The sequence below is a fragment of the Sturnira hondurensis genome, unplaced genomic scaffold, assembly GCF_014824575.4.
Source record: "Sturnira hondurensis isolate 20B ecotype Veracruz unplaced genomic scaffold, ASM1482457v3 Scaffold0000867, whole genome shotgun sequence".
Lineage (NCBI taxonomy): Eukaryota > Metazoa > Chordata > Mammalia > Chiroptera > Phyllostomidae > Sturnira > Sturnira hondurensis.
Window position 1 is genome coordinate 3,446,927 of NW_028073498.1, and position 25,625 is coordinate 3,472,551.

The 25,625-nt window shown below is 40.7% G+C and overlaps 1 protein-coding gene across 8 annotated transcripts in view; it reads left to right on the forward strand.

Moving 5' to 3' along the window:
• Positions 1-25,625, forward strand: part of TFDP2 (transcription factor Dp-2) — a 165,840-nt gene that overhangs the window by 129,001 nt on the left and 11,214 nt on the right. For 6 of the 8 annotated variants that reach the window (XM_037051428.1, XM_037051459.1, XM_037051436.1 and 3 more), the window contains 5 exons: positions 3,155-3,276; positions 4,920-4,967; positions 16,730-16,892; positions 20,490-20,636; positions 23,445-23,513. In XM_037051428.1, coding sequence (XP_036907323.1) covers positions 3,155-3,276; positions 4,920-4,967; positions 16,730-16,892; positions 20,490-20,636; positions 23,445-23,513 — 549 coding nt within the window. The remainder of the gene's footprint in view (positions 1-3,154; positions 3,277-4,919; positions 4,968-16,729; positions 16,893-20,489; positions 20,637-23,444; positions 23,514-25,625) is intronic. The other 2 variants (XM_037051444.1, XM_037051451.1) reach the window with 2 other exon arrangements.

Consider the following 25,625-nt stretch of genomic DNA (forward strand, 5'->3'; position numbering starts at 1 on the left):
TCAGTGAGGCTTTTCTGGTTTCTGGTTTGTTTAAAATTGATTTGAAATCTGTTATGTTTTATAAACATAAATCTTCCCTTTTTTTGAAAAAGATTTCAAATCTTCCCCTTTTTTTGACCTAGAATCTCACATAAATTGAATACGACCCTTAGTTAATCTACATCTGGAGCTCTTAGTCTGATGTCTTTGATTTAAGGACATTTGGGGAGAAACAGCAATTCATTCAAATGCCAATTCATTTAAATCTTTAACAGTAAAAATAAAGGATGAAAATGGGAAATATTTAACTGTTTCTCTGACGGCATTTTATTAATTTTGTTAGAGCTTGAAGTATTTAGCACTTTAGAAAGCATTGTTTATCAGCAAAGTTGCGTGTAACTACTCTAAAAACTGTGCCTGGTTTCAATGGCTTCACCACCGTCAGCGAACCTTCGTAAGCGCTCGAACCGCAGCTCTCTGTGGCCGGTGCTTGCGCGTACTCAGCGAAAGAGCGTGAGGATGAAATTTGCCTGTAAGGTACAGTACTGAGGACTCTGTTAAACACAAAACACCTTTTAACATACCTAATGGCTCCAGAAAGTCTCTGAGATTTTAAGACATTCCAGGCATGACATTTTTCCTGATTGCTTGAGGACTGTTAGTTATCTACAGAATCCAAGCCAAAGGCCTTGCACAATTTACTATAACTATGTGAAGAATGTAACCTTGCTCCAAACCTCACAGAAACTTAAGCTTAGGTGAGTGTTTCCACTTTGGGGCGGTTCAGGGTGTATTTTCAAACTTGCTAGCATTTTGCTGCTCGTCAGCCACTGCGGTAGGAACAGGTGAGATAGGGCACCGACTTTAAGGTCTATGTTTTGAAATGGGATTCTGTAAACACCAAAATTAAACAAACACGCCCAAACTATTATGAGTTTGGCCCTTACAGTACGCCTCTGTTTTGAAATACTGTTTTCTGTTGGTCTTTTAATAATGCTATGAATTCAGATTTCTCTTTTGGAAACATGTCATTTCTCTTTCCATTTTCGATTTGAACTGATGTACATGGAAGCCTTCACACACTTCAGTTCTGATGGTGATGAGTAATTAGGTAGAACACTTACCTGATTATTATTGCCCTCGGAATCAGCAAAAAGTCAGACAGAATGGAGACCTGGGGCTCTCCCTTCAACCAGGCCGGCCCGAGGCCTTGGTGTGTCTCCTGAATTCTCAGGTGGTTTTCCAGTTCTTAGTCTTGGGCCAGAATCGGAGTTTCTGTTTTTTCTCATAATTGGCGTAGAACCCCAGTTATAGCCCTTATATATATTGGAAATACTTACTATTATGAGTATATACATGAGTGTGTGTATATATTGTATATGTATTAGAAATACTATTATGAGTATATACATGAGTGTATTATGAGTATATACATGAGGTACGAAGTGTGACAAGGGTTTCATAAAATCCTAGTTTTCAATATCAGAAATGCAGTGTCAACCATATTAAAATAAAGATAATCATAAGAACATGCATGAGTTCATATATATATCTGTGTATATATCTTTGTATATGTGTTTATATATACACATATTATTTTATTTTAATATGGTTGAAACTGCATTTCTGATATTGAAAACTAGGATTTTATGAAACCCTTAATTGTCACACTTCGTAACTGTCTAGATCTTTTCCTTTCAGGACGCAGATGCCGCCTCGGCTTTCTTCCTGTAGGTGGCAGTGGTGTGTAAGACACGCCGACTGAGGGCGGAAAAGCTCTAGAATGAGGTTCAGTCAATGGCATGATTTTCATTGCCTGACTGTAACCTACTGTCAAAGAAACCACAGTTACATTTACACTAAGGTTGTCTTTGTTTTGGGTTTTTTGGGGGGCGGTGGTAAACTTTAAATGTTCATTTTCCTTATCAGATCAACTATTAGAAGTAGTTACCTTGAATTATCACTCATTTTAATTTGGGATTTCGAAATTAGGGTTCAGTTTTATAAGCATGCCCGACATCACCTACATAGGCTTCCTACATTCAGTGCTTTGATCAGTTCTGTTGACTTTCCTTTGGTTTGTTTCTTAAGACTCACTGTCTGTCCTAGTTTAGAAACTCATTGCATCTCACATGAGCTTCCAACTTAAAAAAATAAGATGAAAAATAAAAAAATAAAAATTATATGTCCATGTTGATGCTTTTCTCTCTTAATTGGAACACAAACAAAACCATACTATTATGAAAACTTTCCAAAGTATACAAAATAGAGCCCCCTGCCCAGCAACTCCTTCACCCATTTCAGCTGTTATGGACATGACAGTCTTGCTTCTTTAGTACACCCATTCCCTGGACCATGCATGCCTTTATTTTTCCTTTTTTTTTTTTTAGTGAAAATGCTTTTGAAGCTTTTCCTAGAACACCAAATTATTTTTGTATTCATTATTATAAACATTTGGGGGGCATGTTCTACTTACCAATGAAAAGTAGGAGACCTGGAAAGCAATTGGGTAAGACATACCAAAGAACTTTTTGAAGTTCATGTCCTCAGTTCCATTTATTCCTTTCCTGGAGTCTTTCCTTAGGAAATAGAAATTAAGGCCAAGATCATTGTACAAAAATGGTTATCACAGCATTTTGTATAATGTTGAATAATTGGAATATCCATACATATCTAATAGGGAATAGTAAATTTACATAATGGAACATAATATGTCTTTGAAGAAAATTTAATGATATGAGGAAATAAATGCTCTTGGAAAAAAGATAAAATTGCATCTGTATAATAATCCAAAATGTATCATCTTTGCATGTATTTTGGCCTGTGAAGATCTGATCATTTTACCCCAGTTCTAGTAAATCAAGCTTGACTGGAATTAGGTTCTGTAATTTCACAGAAAGCTTTTCATTTTTCTCAGTTTTAAAGCATTGTCAGTTGCCAGCTTAGTCCTTCCAGATTGCTCTCCACTTGCTGAAACCTGCGCCGAGGCCTCATGTCAGTGCTCAGGCTCTGTGCTGTGACTCATACAAAGGAATCAGAGCTGTTGCTCACGTGTTAGATGATTGATATTAAGTGCATTTTCCTCCTGGTATGTGGGTTAGCAGTCAACGTTATTTTGTGCCTGCAGGCTTTCCTTAATAACTAACAATATTATTTCCTTTGTCCCAATGTACAGATTATAAGCACACCCCAGAGACTAGCCAGTTCCGGAAGTGTTCTGATCGGGAGCCCGTACACCCCTGCACCGGCGATGGTCACGCAGACACACATAGCAGAAGCCACGGGCTGGGTCCCCAGGTGAGGGTGCTGGTACAAGTTACCATTCTTTTTTTCTTTTTTTTCTTTTTTTTATTTATTTTTCTTTAGAAGGGAAGGGAAGGAGAGAGGGAGAGAAATATCAATGTATGGTTGCTTCTCATGCATGCCCTGCTGGGAATTGGCCCCTGCTGGGAACTGGCCTGCAACCCAGGCATGTGCCCTGACTGGGAATCAAACTGCGACCTTTTGGTTCACAGGCCCGTGCTCAATCCACTGAGCTACACCAGCCAGGGCTACAAGTTACCATTCTTAAAACTTTTTGTAAAAAAGCTCTAACGTTTTTCCTCACCACCGTGTCTTCTCTTCTCATTTTATATTAGTCTAGTTTTTAAAGATGAATGTGTTTCCTTTCAAATTACCTGTTTTATTTCACTTCATATCTTAGATATAAACCATTTGTGGAGCAACCATTTTAAAAGAGAAAAAAAGAGTATAATAACTTGTGCCTGAATCTTCTGACTTTTTTCAGCCCCGAAACAGAGCTTACTTAACTGCTTTGAAGATGTCAAAACTGTATTTGATATTGTTTTAACAAACATGAGAAAAGATACATTAAGTGTTGGCTATATTCAGAATTTCTTCTATGAATTACTTCCTTAAAAACTAGAAAAGTAACTAAAGAAAAGAGGCCAAGTACATGTAACTTCCATTGAGTTTCCCCTTGGTTGTTTTGAAACACTGGGTAGTGAAGTCAGTATTTCTTCTGCGTTCCTCAGTGGTATCAAACCTTCCCGTGTTTCGTCTTCGCCTGTAACAGACCTTACCCAACCTTTTTCTACTACTTATTTTAACACCTCTTGTTTCCATAAAAGAAAAAGACACAGTAAAAGTAATGACTCAAAACTTCATTGTCACTTAAGAAGTGATTTAGATTGTTACTCGAATACTTCACTAGGAGTTCTGTCTTTGACTTAGAACTGTGAGTTCCAGCCACCAGACAATAAATCTCGGTTGAGTAGAAATCTCTTTGCTTCAAGAATATTGAATGAATTAATGAAATGATCTGGCAAAGTGTTTTAAGCCATATACGTGTTCATACACCTACACACACGCACGCACACAGAGGCAGAAGAGTTTCGTGTGTATTCATACTTTTCCATCATCAGACGAGAGGAATAACAGGCTCAGCTGTACTTCCGTGGCCTTGGCCCAGTATTTCTGAGCACTCTCATGTGGGTGCGAGAGGCACTTGGATTTCTGCACAGCCCTGAGAGCTTACAGCGTGGAAGCCATGCGTGTGCCAGTGGGGTTGGCCCGCTTTGGAGATGACCGGGGTTTGAATGTTTTCAGGCCCCGCTGAGCTTTATGTTGAGGGTGGTGTTACAGTCAGTGGTGCGGTAGTCAGTCCGGAGTAAGTAGAGCATTTCTGTGCCTCATCCTTTGTAAACCTGCAATGTTTTCTTCCTTAAAGATTCATTGAACCCATTTCCAACTAGGTTATTATGTGATTCCTTGGTTCTTTGATAAAATTTAAGATTTTATTTTATTTCTATATCTTTAACGATTAGTTAGTTTTTGTGTTTGGTTATATTTATTGTAGAATTAGACAGATTACAGTAAGTTATTCATGAAATAAAGTAGTGGTTATATGTGTTCTTTTTATGCTTTTTTTTTCTTTTTAGTGATAGAAAACGGGCTAGAGAATTTATAGACTCTGATTTTTCAGAAAGGTGAGTATCAGTGTGAGTATGTGGTTTGGGGCGTGCTGCTGCGCTGAGAGGGCTAGTGTCCACACTCTGCGCTGGCTTAAGTGAGTGAGATGTTTCTGTTCCCATCACTTGGACTTGATTGAGTTTACCGCTTTTTCATACCACATTATTTATCTTATTTGTATGGCTTCAAGAGAAATTACAGGCCCAAACTTTTTACGAACAAGTCTTACCAAACACAGTTAAAGATCATAGTAAATTATTACTTTCTTAAACAAAACAGAGTACAGTGTAACCTTTCCTTAGACTGGTAGGACTGGTTCTCCATTCTCCGTGCGCATCAGACTCACCTGTGGTCTGTTGAGAAACTATAAATGGCTGCCTAACCAAGCATGAAACTCTAGAATTGAAAATGGCCACTTTCTGGTCTCTCCCCACCCCCCACCCCCAAGATTTCATTTATTTATTTATTTATTTAAATTTTTTAGAGAGAGGGAGAGAAACATCAATATGTTGTTGCCTTTTGAGCACCCCCTACTGGGGGCCTGGGCCTGTGCCCTGCCTGGGAATTGAACCAGCAACACTTCGGTACTCAGTCCGCTGAGCCACATCAGCCAGGGCACTTTCTGGTCATTATTGAACTTAGGTTCAGTATTCTATGCAAGTCACTGTACTAGGTACAAGATGAATGTTGCACTATTAAAGCAAGATGCCTGGTCTTAGAGGCAGTTGAATTCTGTATGATTATTACGGTTTTAAATAAAACCTTGCCAGTTATGGCTTTAAATTTTATTTTTTATTCTAAAGTTTTATAATTTTTTCTGTGGCATTTCAGTGTCCTTTCTCCTGTTAGGTCATCTGCTCTCAATATAATAGTTTTCTGTCTTTTACATTTTCTAGTCTCCATGGCTCATTGTGTTAGAATCTGGCCTCACATAAGAGCGAATGGGCTCTGAGTGAGCGCCTTGGGCTGTGTATTTTAAAAGTGTGTATCTTGTATTGGCACAGCTCTGCTTTAATTCCTTGGTGGCCTCTGCTGCTTGCTTCTTGGTTCTTAACTGTTTTGAACACACAGTCATTTCTGAGGAACTGCTGTGTCATATAGAAATATATGACAAAATGTTCTTTTCTCTCTAATGGAAATTATACTTCCCATCTCATACCAGTCTTTGTGTTTATCCCAGGAAAGGGTAGGAGTGTAAGTTCTATGGACGCATTTAGCAATGAGTAAGGCCCTAAAATAGAACTATTCATTAGTTATGATTGTTGGCACCTGTGTGCTGCAAACAGCATAAAGCTAAGATTCTCTTTACTTTCTCCTTCATAAGAAAAAGGTCTCCAAAGCTCACATTAAAAGTACTATTTTAAATTTGTTGGTATAACCATTGATTCAACTTTGTCTTTCTGCATCTGGTTCCGTGGCTTTTTTTTTTTTTTGCTAATGGTTTTTATTATTCTCTTTTTGTTTTTTAATATAACTTTTCTGTAATGAGTCCATCTCCCCAATCAAACCACAAAAATAACTACATGTGATTTTTATTGTTGTTCTTACAAATGTTTATTTTCCTCCAAATTTATCCTATTTTCCTGTAGTACTAGTGGGAAAAGGCTGTGTTTCCCTCCCCCCCAGGTTGAAAAAGCCAGCCCTCAACCACAGACTGGTCTTTATTTATTTCTTCAGTGTCTTGTATGCAGATTTTAGTGTGATATGTAAATGTTTGTATGGGTTCTCCTCGGGGTTCATGCATCAACATCTGTAGTGTGTACGAGCTTTTTATCCCCTTACACTCGACAGTAGAGCTTGAGGCGCGCTTTACACAGCTGCGCCTTGGTGAAGGGCTTTCGCAAAAGCAAGTCGGTTTCTGAAGACCTCCTTTGGTGGGTGCAGGGTCCCTGAAGAGGCTTTCATCAGTTCTTCCCCGTTGTTGTTAGTAGGTGTGGGGAGGGATTGAGTTTTGTTTTAGACATATGCTCAAGAAGTTTAGTAGTTATATAAATGCTAATATTCATTGATAAGTAGTTCACCAGCATGTAAATGGCCTTACTCCTGGTGACATGCCCAAGGCAGGAGAGAGTTAAGGTCCTTAAGCAACGAACATGCATTTTCTGTCTGGAGTCCTCCCCGCCACCCTCTAGCCACACACACAGTGGTGCCTGTTTACAGGAAAGTGAGGGTTTTTTCCTGAATTACTTTATCAAATTACTAAATTACCTTGTTGACTTAAACATTCCAGTCAACTTCATTTTAATGAGAAATAAGGTATTTATTATATATTATATATAATTTATTAAAATGGAATACATTTATTATAACTTATACATGGGGTATACTGTTTTATACTACAAATTTTAGTTTTATATTACTTTTGTAAATAAAAATAAATTACTATTAGGAAATATAAAAAGGCAGTGGTTGTGAATTCTAGTTAAGGGCCTGGAAAGAAATGCTTTTTCTTTTATTCTTTGGGCACAGTTCTCTTGAATACTTAAAATTAAATTGTTAGGAAAATGTAATATGCTTTTCAAACTGTACTTTATTATTCATTTTATTTCCTATTTTTTAATTTCTCAGTTTGGTCTTATTTGGTAAAGTATGCTTCCTGCTGGGTTTTTTGTTTGATTTATGGTCCTAGTGTGTGCATCCTGTGGCCAGATTTGGTGTCATTTAGAAAGGGGGTCTTGGGGTCTCAGCGAGCTCAGGTTCTACAGAAGTGTGTGAACTATCTGCGTGAGATTTAGATAGGAAGGCTTCAGTTAGAGGTGATAAACTGAACACCGTGCGTACACCTCCACCCCTGAAATCCTGTTGACGTTTTCATGTAGAAATAATAAAAGGAGATACATCTCAAAGTGCTATAGAAAGTGGTAGAGATAATAGATTTGTCCACCTGGAAGATGAAAACTAGTGTGATTATAATGAAAGACAGATGAAGGAGAGAAATCCACATCCCAAAGTGTAGGCATTGAAGTCAGAATTGGAGATGGAGGCCATTCTCCCTCGCACTGACATGGAGAGGTTCGGGCTCAGAGTTGACGAGTACGGAAAGCAAGGATGGTGAATTGGCAGAGGAAGTAATGAGGGCGGCGAAGCGAAAAGTATGCACGGGGCACCGGGGCCCAGTAAACCTGCCCAACCCTGCAAGGTCCCCCTGTACTTCCCCTCTCGTCCCCACACAAAGAAATTAGACCAAAGGCAGTTCCTCAGGCGGAAGCTTGGACAGTTAACCGCAAGGAAACAGTCCAGGACTCTTTCTTTTAGCTTGATTTCAAGGCTCATCCTTGTTGAGGCATAAATTAGAACTTCATTCCTTTTTATTCCTGAATAATGTTTCACTGTGGGGCTACACCACGTTTTGTCTGTTGGGACATTTGGTTTGTTTCTACTTTTTTGGCTGTTATGAATGATGCTGCTATAAACATTTGTGAACAAGTTTTTATATGGATAAAGTTTTTATTTCTCTCGTACGGAATGGAATTGCTGGGTCATGTGGCAGTTCCTTGGCCCTTTCACTAACCGCAGACTGTTTTCCAGAGCGGTGGTACCGATCCGTGTGCTTACCAGCAGCCGGTGCCGGCCCCTCTGCGTCTGCCGGCCCTCCTCTCTGTCACATCAGCGTATTTCATCGGGGTTTGGATTTCTGTTTCCCTAATGGCTGCTGATATTGAGCAATTTTTCATGTGCTTATTGGCCATTGTATGTCTTCTTTGACGAGTATCTGTTCAGATCCCTTGGGTTGTCATTTTATTATTGAGTTGTCAGAGTTTTTTTTTTAATGTACTATAGATACAGGACACTTACCAGATACATAGTTTGTAAAAAAAACTGTTTTGTGGGTTGGCTTTTCACCTACTTGATGGTGTCCTTGGAAGCACAAAGGGTTTTAATTTTGGGTGTGTTTAAGTTATCTGGGGTTTTTTCTTGTATTACTTATACTTTTGGTATCACACTAAAGAAAAATTGCCAAATCCAAGATCACAAAGAAATATGCCTATATATTTTTTCTGAGAGTTTTGTAGTTTTTGTTCTTGCATTTACATCTTCAATGCCTTTTGAGTTAATTTTCATAACATGTGGCATTTTAAGGTTAATTTGTCTAATGCAACCCGAAAGCATATAGATGTGTGAAAATGTAGGCATTTTTGACATTTATTTTTATAAAATTTTTACAGCCATTTTAATTTTTTAAACCAGTTCGGTATTAAGTCTATTTAAAATTACTAGCTAAATTAGAAAAGTACGTTTTGTATTATTTTAAACTCTTACTTTGCGATGGTTAAACAAGCATTCCTGGACTGTGTTTGTCAGTAAGAGGCTCACCTTTTCTTCTGGGTGTGGCCACAGTCGATGTGACAGTAGAAGTGATTTAAAGAGTGAAATACAGACTTTTTATTTATTTTGTTTAGAAACATGACCCCTTTTATATCAAGTTCGATGTTTTAGCTGTAATTAATGATGAAGTGCTAAAGCCCCAGCATCTTATTTATAGAGATATACTGGCTAATGACGCCATCAACCCATCCACATTTAAGCAAAAAGACAACAAACATAAATGAGTTCTAACACTGAGAGAATACATCACTGTACAACTATCCCCACTCTCCATCTGCAGAGCTCTCTGGCCATCCCATCCGGAAGCTCTGTGGACCATTCAGCAGCAGGTCCCCGCTTCCCCCAGGTCCGGGACCGTTTTGCTTCCTGTCTCTGGGATGTTGACTCTTCTAGGCAGAGGAACCGACCATGCAGCGCCTACCCTTTCCTGCCTGGCTTGTCACTTACAGGTCTTCAGGGTTCATTCGTGTTGTAGTCTGTTTCAGAATTTCATTCTTTTTTTAAGGCTGAGTAACATTGGCATTATAGGTACTGCATGTACCACATTCTGTTTTTACCTGTTCATCTGGTGGATGTTTGGATTGTTTCCGCCTTTTGGCCATTGCGAATATTGCTGCTGTGAGTGTGGACATACAGGTGTCTCTAGGAGTTCCTACTTTCAGTTCCTTTAGGTAGAGACCCAGAAGTGGATTTGCTGGGTCCTATGGGAATTCCATGTTCAACTTTTTGAGGAACCACCATAATATTTTCTACACCCTTTTTACATTCTCACCAGCAGTGCACAGGATTCAAGTTTCTCCACATCTTCACAACACTTCCTGCTTTCGTTTTTGTTTTTATTTTTGATGGTAGTGAGTGGTATGTACGTTACTGTGGTTTTGATTTGCATTTCCCTAGTGGTGGTGACGTTGAGCATCTTTTTATGTGCTTGTTGACCATTTGCACATCTTTTTTGGAGAATGTCTATTTAATTCTTTTGTCTGTTTTTTTCATTGTTTGGGAGGGGGGAGTTGTTGAGTTGAATTGAGTTCTTTATGTAGCCTTTTACCTTTTAATTTTTTTTAACTAGCGGCAGTGTTCCCTTAATTTCCAAAGAAGTTTTTATAGAATGGGTTGCAATGACCAAATTTCTTACTAATGTAGAGACATTGATTAGATTTTGGCACGTGCTCTACCAGCCTTTCAAAGAACAGGCCTAATTTCTTGATTTAACCACTGTTGGGTGGTATCTTTCGGTTTTGTATTAGTTATGAAAATTCTGGAGCTCACGAAGAGGACAGTCTCCTAGGCTGTACCAGGTGCTTTATGCTCGCTGTACATTTAGTCCTCGCCATGGCCCTGTGAGGCTGATGTCTGTGTCCCCATTTTTCTGATGGATGAAGACTGTGGGTTTGACTTAAATAAAGTAAACTGCTCAAAATGTATAACTACAGAATAGTTTACCAATGTTGATATTTAACCATAGTTCTCAAGTTTATTATCAATTCATGTACTGAACTCATGTTATAAAACTCTTACCCATAGTCTTGTATTTAGACTTGTATTTATGTTTCAGGAGTGTGTTCTTCAGCATTTAAAGTCTAGTTTTTCTTATTTAGGGACTGTGTTTAGTGTTCTCTTCAAATATTATCCACGTGTGACTGTGAAGCATAAATTAGCCAAGTGGTCACCCGAAACTACCCTGTGATTATTTTATTGCTGTTTTTTCTAAAAAGACTAGAATCACATGAAAAACGACAGCCTGTTTTGCCCCTGGCTTTAATTATATAAACACTGAGTCAAGAATTTTATTTACTTTAAGCCATTAGCCAGTTTTTAGCATAAATATAAAACCCCATACACAACATATTTGCTTCCAAATAACTCCTGTGCTCTTATTTTTAGCAATTCTTTCTTTCTTTTGCCACCTGACTTGTACTAATGATGTGAACTGTGTGTGACCAGCCGTTTGTGTCTCAATGTACCAAATTCAGGGTGAGTCAGCGTAGAATGGGCCTTGCGTGGAAACCTTAATAACAAATGGGAATTGGTGAGTTCTTTCCCACAGTGAAATTACTTAGAACACTGACTGGCACTTACCTAGCATTCAGGAAGCATTGACTGTTTACCACCAGCAGCAGCAGTTCTAAACCAAATAGGGATGTGATCGGATTTATTAGGAAGATCCCCGTGATGGCCGTATGCAGGGGGATTGGGACGCCCCAGACAGAGTGAGGGAGAGCAGTTGCGAGGTCCTAACTACAGTCTGAGAGAGGTGCGAGGGCCTGGCCTGGGGCAGAGCAAACGGACAGAAGAGGTTAAATGAATTAGGCTCGATAGAATTAGGTTAATCAGGTAGAAAGGGGATAAGGAGAGCGTTGGGGGAATCTGGTGTGCTGGCTTGGTGATTAGATTAGATGGACGGTTGTCACTCAGCCCTTGTAGATAAGAGGGACTGTAGGTTACACAGTTAAGTATCGTACAGGTTGAGTTCTCCTTTGTGTTAACACGGTGGTGTCGCGTGTGGGGATCCCTTCATGAGAAGGCTGGGCTGAGTGTAGGAAACTGGGAGGCTCAGGACTAAACCTGAGAAAACAATCAAAGATATGCTTGAGCTGTTGTTTCTTTTCTTTTTTTTAGTTAACTCCTTATTTTAGAGAATTTTAAATATGAAAGTAGATGGCTCGTTTATAAGCCTCCTATGTCCCCATTTCTGAATTTCAACAATAATCAATTTATGGCATATCTTATTTTATATATACCCCCTCCTTTTTTTTGTTTCTTTTTTTGGTGTTGCCTTGTATGGATTCTTTTTTTTTTTTTTTTAAGATTTTATTTATCTTTAGAGGGGAAGGGAAGGAGAGAAGGAGAGAAATATCAATGTATGGTTGCCTCTCGTGAGTGCCCTGCTGGGAACGGGCCCGCAACCCAGGCATGTGCCCTGACTGGGAATTGAACCTGTGACCTTTTGGTTTGCAGGCTGGCACTCAGTCCTCTGAGCCACACCAGCCAGGGCATAACCTTTTTAGTTCTTATTGTGGGTCTCTTGCTCTCACCTGATATTGAAGAGGGTGAAACTCCTCAATTCAACTGCTGCTCTCAAATTGGCCTACAGTGCTTTCTAGTAAATCCTTATTGGCTGTTTTGGGATTACCCTGTTCTCATTTCCATCTAATGCAGCCCCACTGAGGATTGCTTATTCTGCTCACACCGACACTACTGTGTAGGCCTTTGGCTGTCGGTATTGAATTCTGAGGTTTGTTGAGGATACTGTGTGATTCAGTTTTGTTGTAATGTTGTCATGGGGTTTGAGTTTCGCTATCTAGTTGCTCTGTTTTCATCCAGGGATTTGGAGAGTTTGAAAATTGTGTTGCCATCTTGCTATCTTCTTTGACTCCCCCATTTACTGGTGTGTGTGTATGTGTGTGTGTGTGTACAGTCTGTTTGAATCCTAATTTAAATAGTAAATGGATGTTTTCTACAGTCTACAAAATGTCCCTTCTTCGCCTCTTCCTCTGTGTTCCCCCGGCCTCCTCTCTTTCCTTATGATTCCTTATCTGAAGAAACCACACTGTGCGTCCTGAAGAGAGATCCTCTGCTTGTCGCATCCCTGTGGTGTCATTCAGCACGGTCTTCGGTCCCTGGTATCCCCTCTAACTGAGGAGGTGGCACTGGGGTCCTGATCAGGTTCAGGTCCCATGAGGAAGTTGTATATTTTTTTTAAGATTTTTTATTTATTTATCTCTAGAGGGGAAGGGAAGGAGAGAGGGAGAGAAATATCAATGTATGGTTGCCTCTTGTGAGTTCCCTGCTGGGAACTGGCCTGCAACCCAGGCATGTGCCCCGACTGGGGATCAAACTGCGATCATGTGGTTCGCAGGTCTGTGCTCAATCCACTGAGCCACACCAGCCAGGGCGGAAGTTGTATATTTAAAAAGAAACCCCAAACCAAAGAGCCCTGCACGGAACGGCTCAAAGAGAGCAAAGAATATAGGAACAGAAGCACTGGCATGAAAAATTTCAGTTGGAAAATTTGACTTGGAAGAAAAGGCAAATCCATAGGAACAAAGAAGGTGGTGGTTGTGCAGAGCCAGGGGCGGGTAATGAGGAGGGACTGCCAGTGGGAGCAGGGTTTCTTTTTAATGGGAAGAAATTAGATTGTGGTGATGATTGCATAACTCTTACAACCACCGAATTGCGTGTTTTTAAAAGGTAAAGTTTATGGTATGTGAATTATATTTCAGTGTAGCTGTTTTATTAGAAAAGGGACTTCGGATTTGAAATGAAAGAAGGACACCTAATCCTCCGAGGCTGATAGGAAGGGGATTGGCGTGGGTGCACATGCCCATAAGTTGTGAGTGGCCTCTCCCAGAGACAAGAGACTTACATAGTCAGTTTCCTGTTGGATATAATAGCGGTTATGTTGGGAGCATCTGTAGGCATGTCCATCTCAACATCGTTGCTGCCCAATAGAAAGTATTGTAATGCACACTGCATGTAATTTTTAATTTTCTCATGGCCAATTTAAAAAGTAAAAAGAAACGTGAAGTTAATTTTTATATCTTTTATCTAATCCATTCTAGCTAAAATATTTCAACATTTGTCCTGGCCAGGTAGTTCAGTTGGTTAGAGCATTGTCTCCTTACACCAAGGTTGTGGGTTTGATCCCTGGTCAGGACACATACAAGAGTCAACCAATGAGTGCATAAACAAATGGAACGACAAACTGATGTTTCTCTCTCCCTCCCCCTCTCAAATCAATAAAATTTTTTAAAAATAAAAATAAATAAAATATTTTAACAATTAATACAGAAATTGTTCATCAGATGTTTTACATTTATTTCTCATTCAGGTCTTTGAAATTTTGTGTGTATTTTGCGTTTACAGACTCCCCACATTTCAAGTGATCGACAGCTACCTGTGGGCTCTGCCTGGGTGTTGGACAGTGCAGATGAGGAGGTTTAGAGCTCACGAACTTGTTCCAATCTCCTGATCTCAGTAATTGACCCCTCTTTCTAAGGGTCATTCTCCTATGTCCCACTTCCTTACCATCCACCTCAGTCAGTCACTCAGTTCTGCTGATCTTGACCTTTAAAAGTTTCATAAACCTGTCTCTTCTTAGTCGACCCTACCCTCACTCCAATTTTAGGGCTCATCATTTCTTGCCTGGGCTATTGCCATAGCCTCTCAGCTGGTCTTCCCGTTTTAAAAAGTTTGTTTAGTGTCTCCTTGTTGTGTACTGTGTACATGACACAGTAGAACACGTAAAAATTTATAAATGAATATACTTACACGGACGGTATGATCAAGTCCAGGTTCCTTTGCACGTCTTTAGGGGCCGGGCCCTTTCTCTGCCTTTCTGCCTCACCTTCTGCCTTGCCCTTCATAGTGCGGTGACACCGCGCTGCGTGTCTCCGTCTCCACATTCGTCACCTGCTTCTCTTCCTTATGTTTACTGCTGCTGCCTCTCCTGCCTGGGTTCCCTTCCTGACTTCCTGTGCTTGATTTAACTCTTGTTCTGGTAAGAACACGTAACCTGAAAATCTGCTCACAACAGATTTTAAGTGCACAGTACTGTCAGCTGTAGACACTGGGTCGTACAGACCTCTGGAACTTACTCATCTTGCGTGAGTGAAACTTCAGTCCTGCCGAACAACCGTCTCGCTTTCCCTCTGGCCCCTGGCAAGCACCATTCTACTCTCTACCTCAAGGAGTCTGACTATTTTAGGTTCCTCCTGTGAGTGGGATTACGCATTATTTGTCCTTTTGTGTCGGCTTCTTTTACTTAGCATAATGTCCTCCAGGTTTCTCTTCGTTGTAGCATAAAGCAGGATTTCATTCTTTGTTGAGGCTAAGTAATATTCTTTTGTGTGCATATAATTACACCACACTTTCGTCATCCACCCACCTGCAGGAACTCAGATTGTTCCCCTATGGTAGCTGTTGTGAGTAATGCTGTATAAACCCGGCTGACCTCAGGTCATTTGGACGGATACCCAGAAGTGGGGTGGCTGGATCAGGCAGTTCTATTCTAAATTTTGGGAGGAACCTCCGTACAGTTTTCCAGAGCAGCTGTACCATTTTGCACTCCCACAAACAGTGTACAGAGGTTCTCGTTTCTCCACACTCTCACCAATACCTGTTATCGTTTATGAATGTGTGTATAGTGGCCATCCTAACAGGTGGGAGGTAATGCCTGGTTCTGATTTGCATTTCCCTGATGATTGGTAACACTGATCATCTTTTCATATGGTTGTTGGCTGTTTGTAAGGTTCTTTGGAAAAATGTCTATTCGTGTCCTTTGTCTGTTTAATTGGGGTATTTGGTGGTTGTTATTCTATTGAGTTGTGGGAGTGTCTTGGATATTTTGGACATTGATCCATTATCAGGTAAAATAAAGGGGCTGCCAACATTACACAGGTTGCCTTTTCGTCTTGTCAATTGTTTGCACTCGACTCTCGCTCCAGCAAGTCTTCCTCCTGTGGGTTGGACCAGACGCCCCACTCCCCGGGGCCCACAGAACATTGCCAGTGACTCGGACTTGACACTGACCTTGTTACGTTGGGTCGTTTGTCGTCATTGGCCTGTTCTGTCTCTTCTCTCCCCACCCACGCCCCATGGCTTGTTGAGGGAAAAGATTTTGCCTCGATTACCACTTTTGTACTCCTAATCACTAGTACAGTTCTTGGCGTATAGTCAGCAGTCAGATTAGTAGAACTAAACTGAATCCCTGGAAATTTTAATGAATATGTTACTGAAGTTTAGACCTAGACATTAACCAGATTTGAAATAATTGGAGACTTAGAGCTATTATTTTTTAAAGATTTTATTTATTTATCTTTAGAGGGGAAGGGAAGGAGAGAGGAAGAGAAACATCAATGCGCGGTTGCCTCTCGTGCGTCCCCTGCTGGAAACTGGCCTGCAACCCAGGCATGTGCCCTGACTGGGAATCGAACCATGGTCTTGTGGTTTGCAGGCCCGCGCTCAGTCCACTGAGCTACACCAGCCAGGGCAACTTAGATCTATTAGTAATACCAATAACCTCTGTGTGAAAATTGAGTAGATAAATGAAACTAGGAATAGTGGCACTTTTAATTTTAGGTGAAAAATAACTATAAATAAGTACACAAACAGGTAAGTATTGACCCATGTATAAACTTCCAGGGCAGAGTTTTTATCTCTTCTTCTCAAGGATTTATTCCCAGTGTGTAGAACAGTGCCTGGCACCCAGTAGTGAGTACCTGGTCGGTAATATTTGCTGAATAAATAGATAATGTGCATAAGAATAGCAGTCTGACTTCATATGCTACTAGCCTTTTAAGGTAAAATTTAAGTTTGGAACATTTCCTCATCTCCAATTAGAGCTTACCTCCTGAAGTAAATCAAATGACTATCTTCTCACTCATTATTTTATAATTTTGTAAAGAAAGTTTCTAAGTAATTAAAATGGAGTATAATTTGTTTTCTCTTTTAGTAAACGAAGCAAAAAAGGAGATAAAAATGGAAAAGGCTTGAGACATTTTTCAATGAAAGTGTGCGAGAAAGTTCAGCGGAAAGGTACAACATCCTATAATGAAGTGGCTGATGAGCTGGTATCGGAGTTCACCAACTCAAACAACCATTTGTCAGCTGATTCGGTAGGTAGATCATGCACTTGACATTGACCTTTAAAAAAAAAGATTTTATTTATTTACTTTTAGAGAGGGCAAGGGAGGGAGAAAGAGGGAGAGAAACATCATTGTGTGGTTGCCTCTTGCACATCCATAACTGGGGACCTGGACCACAACCCAGGCATGTGCCCTGCCCGGGATTCATTTGGTCTGTGGTTTGACGCTCAACCCACTGAGCCGTGCTGGGCAGTACATATATCTTGAGGATTTTTTTTAACCGCATATAAATCACCCATTTTTTCCAATGGAGGTAAAATTACATACAGAAAGGGAAATGTACATGTCTTGAGGGTGCAATTAAAGTATTATTTTTCCCCTTATTTATTGTGGAATAGTTTATATACAATAAGATGCATTTATTTCAACTAAAATTTGATGAGTTTTTTTAAAGGTTTTATTTATTTATTCCTAGAGAGGGGGGAAGGGAGGGAGAGAAACATCAATGTGTGGTTGCCTCTCATACACCCCCCACTGGGGACCTGGCCCCCAACCCAGACATTTGCCCTGACTGGGAATCGAACTAGCGACCCTTTGGTTCAAAGGCCTGAGCTCAGTCCTCTGAGCCACACCACCTGGGGCAGATTTGATGAGTTTTGACAGTTGTGTGCACCTGTGGAACAACCATGGTAATCGGGATACAGATTATTTTCATCGTTCCATAACAGCTCTTCTTCCTTCTTATCATTATAAATCAGTTTACATTGTATTTAAATGTAATGATACTTTGTGTATTCCACAACAATATTAAGTAATAGTAACTCTAGTCATGTTGAGTTTTTAACTCTTAATCTTAGTGGGAATACTCATAGTATTTTAACTTCAATTATAATAAAGCTTTTATTTTTAGATTTAAAAAACTTTTTAAAAAGTGAACATTTCTTTTTTTCTCAATTAAAAAAATTGAAATTGATGTTGAATTGATCAAAGTCTGGATAGTTTCCTAAAATGTTGGAATTTTTACACCGATAGTCATGAATGCGACTAGGGGTTTTTTTGTTTTGTTTTGTATTTTTGTTTTGTTTTTACCATCTTTGTAGTGTGATTAGTAGTGTTATGCCGGCTTTATAATATGAATTTAGAGGCTTTCTTTCTATCTTTCTCTTTATTCCATTACAGGTTTCATAGCCTGGATGTCTCTTTCTGGTCCCTGAAATTGTATAGGAATCACCTGTGCTACCACCGGGGCCTGGTGATTGGGCGGGGGGTAAAGTTTAGATAGGTACCTCCCTTCCTTCTAAAAATAGAGGATTTTTTAGAAAAATCCTCTGTTTCATCTGCATTTGTTTGTACTGACCTCCTATTTTGCAGTCGATTTCTGTTTTTATGTTTATTTAATATTCTCCTTCCTGTAGTTACTTTCAGTGTTTCTTTACACTGCAGGTGATGATGTATACATTATTTACTTTTATTATTTTTGTTTAGTGATGAAAGCCTTTGTGGCTGTGACTTTTTCTCTTCTGTACTGCTTTGGATCCCATGGATTCTGATGTAGTGTTATTCGTTAACCTAAGAATTATATTAGAAAGAGTTCTTACAGTTCCAAGTGATAGGGCTTTTGTTTGTTATATATTTTTTACTTTTATTACCTATGAACTATTTTTTTTCCATTGCTTTGAGATTTTCTGTGTGGGCCTTTATATGGTGATTTTTCCCCCTTTTAATTGGAAAAAGACTAGATGACATTCCAATTCTGAGTCAAAGCCCTAGTTCTCAAAGTGATCTGCAAGGCCCTTCGCAACCTGGCCCAGGGTTACAGCTCCGATCTCATCTCCTACTATGCGCTCCCTCTGTTACTACCCATGTTGTGAATATGCCTGATATGGTCCTTGTCCGCCACTGCTCTTGCTGCTTCCTTTGCCTGGAGCGCTCTTTGCTAGCGGTCCGTGTGGCTTCTCTCTCCCCTCCATCTAATTTTCTCTCAGTTGTCACTACACTGAGGCATCACTTCTGACCACTTTGCAGAATCTAACCTACATGTTAAATGGCCCCATCCCCACCCCCTGGGTATAAGCAAGAATTAGGTTTTTTCGTTGTTATTCACTGTTGTTATTTTTCTGATAATTTGGGAGGTTTATAGTCTTTAGTTCCCTCTTTGATCATAACTTTAAGTAACTTCAATATTTTTGTTTCACCTGTGGACCAGTATCTGTTGGTTATGGAGGGAAAAAGAAGTTAATAAGCTTCTACTCACTCCCATCTCCCTTCATTCCCCTCACCACGGGGTTCAGATTCCATATATAAGTTGTTAAAAGAATAATATTATAGTTGTTTTTATTATTTAAAATAAATATACTAAGCCAAAAGCTATATTATTCCTTAGCTCATCCATTTTGAATAGTTCATTTGCTTTGAATCCATGTCCCTTCCAGTATGAAAGGGGGAATCAGCCGACCTACTTTGTTGCCTCCTCCTGATACTTGTTATTATAGTATCGTTTCTACACTTGATCTTAGGCAAAAGGCCAAGGAGCGACTATACTCTCATTTAGTTCTACCTTTAAATGGATCCACTGTTCTCCACCCTCCTTTATTATCATTTATTAGCACTTGATTGATTGGATTTTTTTCTTAGGAACTATCCATCCTCAGTAACATAAAGGGCTTCTTCCACAATGTAAGTTAACACAGTTTCCTTCTCGAGAAAGTCTTGCTACCTGTCCCTCCCCCACCCCCTGCCCCAAAGAGAAGTCACTTGAACTCTACAGGGGTGCTTTAGTGATCTCTGTGGTAACGTTTGTGTGCAAATTCCCTATTTTCATTATAAGCTGCTGACAATTCACAGATCAGTCCTAGTCCGTGGACCACATTTTGAGATGCACTGATTACCTGGAGCTTGAAACGTGCATCCTTGGCTTCTCAGAGTCTCACATCCTCCCAGACAATGCAGGGCCTTAGCCCTCTTTAACTGCATTACCCCTTTCTGATATGTGTACCTTCGTTGTCATGTGTATAGTTCTCTGTATATTCTGGACTCCACAGGACATTCTTGTTTTATGCAGAGAGTATTAATTGAGATTTCCCCACATAGTTACCTTTTGAGTTGGTCTTCACTTCATCTTACATTTCTAAGCTTCGTCTTAGATCATCTTGCTTCTCCCTGAAGAAGGCCTTCTAGTATTTTTTAAAGGATTTTATTTATTTTTAGAGGGAGGGGAAGGGAGGAAGAAAGAGAGGGAGAGAAACATCAATGTGTGGTGGCCTCTTGAGCGCTCCCAGCTGGAGACCTGGCCCGCAACCCAGGCCTGTGCCCTGGCTGGGAATCAAACTGGTGACCCTGTGGTTCGCAGGCCCACGCTCAATCCACCGAGCCACACCAGCCGGGGCAGAAGGCCCTTTAGTATTTTTTAAATTGAGATTTGTTGGTGACATAATCTTTATTTTTTAGATTGTTTTATGTTTCAGATTATTTGAAAGTCTCTTTAGTTCATCTTTACTTTTGAAGGATAGTTTCACTGGGTATAGAATTCTTCAGCACTTTGAAGATATAATAATATTATTTATTGAATATTTAATATCTTGTTACTGTATCTTAACACTTTTATCACTTAATAAAATTATTTTTTAGCAGGCTTATGACCAGAAGAACATTAGGCGAAGAGTTTACGATGCTTTAAATGTGCTAATGGCAATGAACATCATTTCAAAGGAAAAAAAAGAGATCAAGTGGATTGGCCTGCCTACCAATTCCGCTCAGGAGTGTCAAAACCTGGAGGTGAGCAAGAGCATCCATTCATACAAAGTGGTTTGCTCTATGTTACATCAGAGGCGTTTTAATTTAGAAATGTAGTTACACAAGAAGAAACTATTTCTAATTGTTTGTGTGTACTATGTCATTCTTTACAAATACACTCTTCTATGTAGAGTTTTAGAGCTGAAGGAACTTTAGAGATACGCAGTCCCACCGATGTCCTGATGACATAGAAAACTAAAGGGCTTGATTTTTACTGTTTCTTAGAAAAGATCTTTATTCTAATTGAATTCTGGGCACTAATGAATTTTGGGTGACTCGTATAATAGAAATAGTATCTTATCCAATGTAATGTGTGCTGTGTGGGCCCAAACATGGATTCAGCTGTCTGTCTCTTATGTTTAAACGTTCACTCTGACTCTAGAATCAGCGGCAACAGAGTGGTGTTGCATCTGCGTCCATGTCAGAGTGGACGGAATGTTCAGCAGTTACGTGAACTGGGACATGATGTTGTAGGAACATTTTTTATTCTGTTAGCTTGAATCATTACAGAAAATGTTCCCTGAATGAACGTGTGTCCTGACAGACAGTTTCCAAATCTGACATAACTTTATGGTCCTGAACAGGATAAACCGAGGTTAAAAATAGCTTATGGAGACAAATGTGGTTGATCTCATGTTTTTCTCATTATCTGATAGCATTATACTTGTGGCTGGAGGGAGAAACCAGACATTTATCGTAAGTTATAGGAGAATTGTATTTATTTGCTGCAGTAGAAATGCCTTACTTTTCTTCTCCAATAAAGTGGAATTTGAGAATCATTTCAGTGACCAGTACTATTAAGCTAATAAAATAACCAAAATCTGTGAGCATGCGCTATGTGCTTAACCAAAGAGTGTGTGAGACAAAATTTCCTCCAAGGAGCTTTCATTGTAATTGAGAGGAGAAGTATAAAAGGAGTTACTGAAATGTGATTACTGCTATGAGAGAGGTATGTGCAGATTTTCTGGAAAGGGAGATGAGAGGGGACTTTACCAAGAACCGAAGCCCTTGAGCTCAGTCAGGAGGGAGGAGTAGGAGTCCGGGGCGCACAGAGGACCTTCGGGGCCAAGGCTGTGCCTGGTCTGAGGCCAGGAGAAGAAAGCCTGTCGGCCCCTGGGGGTGGCCAGAGTATAGGCAAGGAGAAGCAGTTGGGACCTGATCCTGTAAACTGGGAAAAGCTACTGAAGACTTAAAAGTGGAGGGCAGCAGATAAGGTGTGTTCTGAAGGGTCACTCTACTCGTGGGTTGAAGTCGAACTGGCAGGAGGATGAGCGGGGCAGGTGAGGGGACAGGCTGGAGACCCCTGCGTAGAGGCGGGGCAGCCAGGTCGGGGCAGTGTGCGAGGGCAGAACACTTGGATGTGCGGCGGGAGGGGCAGGGGGCTGCTTCATCCCTTAAAGGTGGAGAGCCACGCAGACTCTTCAGTCAATCTAAAGTGATTTCGGGTTAAGTGTGGTCGCGCTTAGTGGGACAGTGAGAGGGAACTCGCCTGGCACAGACCCCAGTGGACGGGGGGCAAATAAGAAATATTATCTTGGGGTAGACAAGAAAAATGTCTCCTCTGGGGTCATTGACTTTTGCCCACATTCAGTTAGGGACTCATCCACAAGGAAAGTCAGACCCGAATGTTGTTTTCTAGGTGGTTGTAAGAGGAAAATGATGGTCCTTGGAAGCTGGGGCGTATGTACTGTGAGCATGTTTCTTGCTACAGGGAAGAATTGTGTGGGGGATATGTAAGCCAGCTGAATTAGCAGCTCTGCTATTTAAGTCAGTTAAAATACACCAGTTTTACCTCAATAATAAAATAAAATAAAGGAAGGAAGAAGGGACGAAAAGGAGAGGGGAATCGGGCATAATTTCTTTTATTGGGAAAGGGAGATTTACACACGGGAAGCAGAAACGATAGCAGGGAGTACAGCATTAAAAGTTAACTTCTGCGTGATGGGGGCAAGTAGGGGAGCATTAGAAGGTCCTGTGCACCATCTGCAAAGAGAGTCTGGTACTAACTGGGTTATTGGGAAATACCCATACTGCGGAGAACACAAATCAGTAACTTTCTTTAGAGAGGACTTTCTCTCAGAAGCCCTAAATGCTATGTGTATTCTTTGACCTGGCAATCAGCCAAGTGGTTTCTAATAGGAAAAAAAGAACCAAATAAAGTAAATGTTTCAATAAATAAAATATAAAGTAAAAGTCAGTCAGTCAAACTGAGACCTTAAATGAAGACTTACCTCATTCTCCGACGTGGGAGTGTAATAGAGCAAAGCAATTAATACTAGGGTCTCTGGAACCGGACAGCTTAGGTTCTTGCCAGGCACCAAACCGCATGCCCTTGGGCAGTTCCTTAACCCCCTGTGCCGCCGTTCCTTACCTGCAAAGTGGGTATCCGCAGGGCTGGGCCCCCACGGGCTTTGTGAAGATGAGTTAGATAATGTGTGTCAAGTGCTCAGTGAGTTCTGGCTCCTGGAGGAAGTGTTCTTAAGTGTAGCTCTCTCTGTTACAAGTTAAGTAAGAAGTAGCCATGGGCGCTGAATACCACATATCCATTAAGCGGATTTAGTTACTGAGGACCGTGGGCGCAGTTCTGCTGCTTGCCCGCTCGTTTACCCAAAGCCTTGCCCCCTCCCCACAGCCCCCCCCAAGGAGGTGTAGTTTGTCTTTACTGATGTTGGTGGTCAAAGTGGGTTTCGTTTCTCTAGAGAAAATTCTTACTCGTCCCAGAACTGGGGCCTGAAAACGAGCCGCACTTGCCTCTAACGTTCACGTTCTTCTGTGACCCGTGTTTTAAAGATAGAGAAGCAGCGGCGGATAGAGCGCATCAAGCAGAAGCGGGCCCAGCTGCAAGAGCTCCTCCTGCAGGTAACGGTGCCGGGGTGTTTCCCGATAATAAAGTAAAGACCAGGCGCAGAGGAAGGAAGGAGAAAGGGAGAAGAGAGAAATCTTTATTCTGCTTCTCCAGTTACTTTTTTAGAGCCAGCATCTTCTGCTTTGGGGGCCTTGAAGGCAGTGCCTCGTGGGACCACAGCAGGGCAGCCTCTGCCCCACCGAGCCCTCGCTGGTTCCAGCCCCCTGTACTCAGGGCCCATGGCCACTCACCTGCCCTGTGTGAGACTCATATTACACAGTAGTGTCCTTTCAACATGTGTCGTCACTCCGACCAGAAAGTGTGTGCGTGTGTGTGCGTGTGTGTGTGTGTGTGTTTCGGTCCTAATTTGGAATACCAAGAAGTAAAGCTAGCTAAACTTTAGGCATGTTGAGTAAGATAATCAAATCCACCTGTAGTACTTACTGTCTGTAAGTAACAGCATAATATGCAATGACTCAGCTTCGTAAACATACCAAACCTTCCAATGCATTTCTGTTTAAATGAAAATTAAATGTTATGGTGTAATAAGGATCCCTGTATTAATACTTTCTTGTGTAACTGCCCAGCATTGGGATGATTTTTAAAAATATAATAGAACCGTTGTGTGAAACTCCGTGAGGTGAACCCGCAGGGTGGAAGGGCCGTTTCCCACGTTTGGTGACTGTGGTTGGTGCGCAGATTCACTGTGAGCTCCACGGGGGCTGTTTTCAGTCCAATCAAAAAAACTTTGTAAAATGAGTCAGAGAGTCTTTATGCATTTGCTTTTATCAGCAAACTGTCTTTGTTTTGAGACGCTTTCAACCAATCATAAAATCAACTTTGATTTGAGTATCTGTAGGATTTAACCCTCAGCTGACCATATGTTTATTGATTTGAGACAGAAGAAGGGCAGGGGGAGATTACAAATGAGAGCTTTACTGGACAGAGTAATCTATGTTGTAGGTCCTTGCTTTTCATGACTTTGAATACTCCTTGCCAATCCCTTCCCGCCTGCAAAGTTTCTTCTGAGAAATCAGCTGACGGTCTTATGGGAACTCCCCTGTAGTAACTAAATGCCTTTCTCTTGCTACTTTTAAGATTCTCTCTTTATCTTTAACCTTGGGCCCTTTAATTATGATGTGTTGTTTGTTTATGCATTCATTATGATTCTTGTATGTGCCCTGATCGGGGATCAAACCCGTAACCTTGGTGTATTGGGACAGTGCTCTACCCAACTGAGCCTCTCAGCCAGGGCTTAGCATGTTATTTTTAAAATCTGTTTCTCAGTATACTTGTAATTATTTGTTTATCAGAAAGAATGGTGCTTGGCAGGATCACTCTCATATATGTATTTTTTCAGTCCTAAATTTCTGCTCCTCTGTGGTCTCTCAAACCAAATATTTATGGAGGATTTCAACCCTGGGCAACCTAGTTGTCAACATTTATAAAACAAGTCTCTCTATTGAAATGAAACCCAAAATATAACTGAAAACAACTACTTTTGCTCAGAAGAGCAAAAGAAGGCAGACATATAACTTCTTTCCTCCTAGTGGTTTGTTTTTCTTTCCTTCATTGAGTAACACTGATGAAACTGTCATAGAAAGTAAATAAAACAGCCCCTACAGGCGTGGCTCAGTGGGTTGGTCATCATTCCACAAACGGAAAGGTCGCCAGTTCAATTCCTGGTCAGGGCACATGCCTGGATTGTGGGCCGGGTCCCCGGTTGGGACGCGTGAGAGGCAAGAGATCAGTGTTTCTCTGGTATATCCATGTTTCTCTCCCTCTCTTTCTCCCTCCCTTCCCCTCTCTCTAATAATAAGGAAAGAAATAAAGCAAATTAAACAAGTTGTCCACAAACCCTAATAATTTGCCACACTAAACTAGCTTAATCTTTTTTAATAGTCAGTGTCACAGTTCACTGACATCACTCGGCAGAGTAAGGTTCACTCACACGCCGCCACCTCCTTGTTCTCCGTGGTGGGAGAGGAATGGTGTGGGCGTGTGGCGCCTGCAGACAGCCCAGGCTCCCTGCCTGCATCTGTGCCATGGTCCCTTCCAGCCCTTAAGCCTGGTCCTGAGCCGCTTTATCAGCTAAGCTAAAGCCTCTGAAACAGATGTTAATGAGT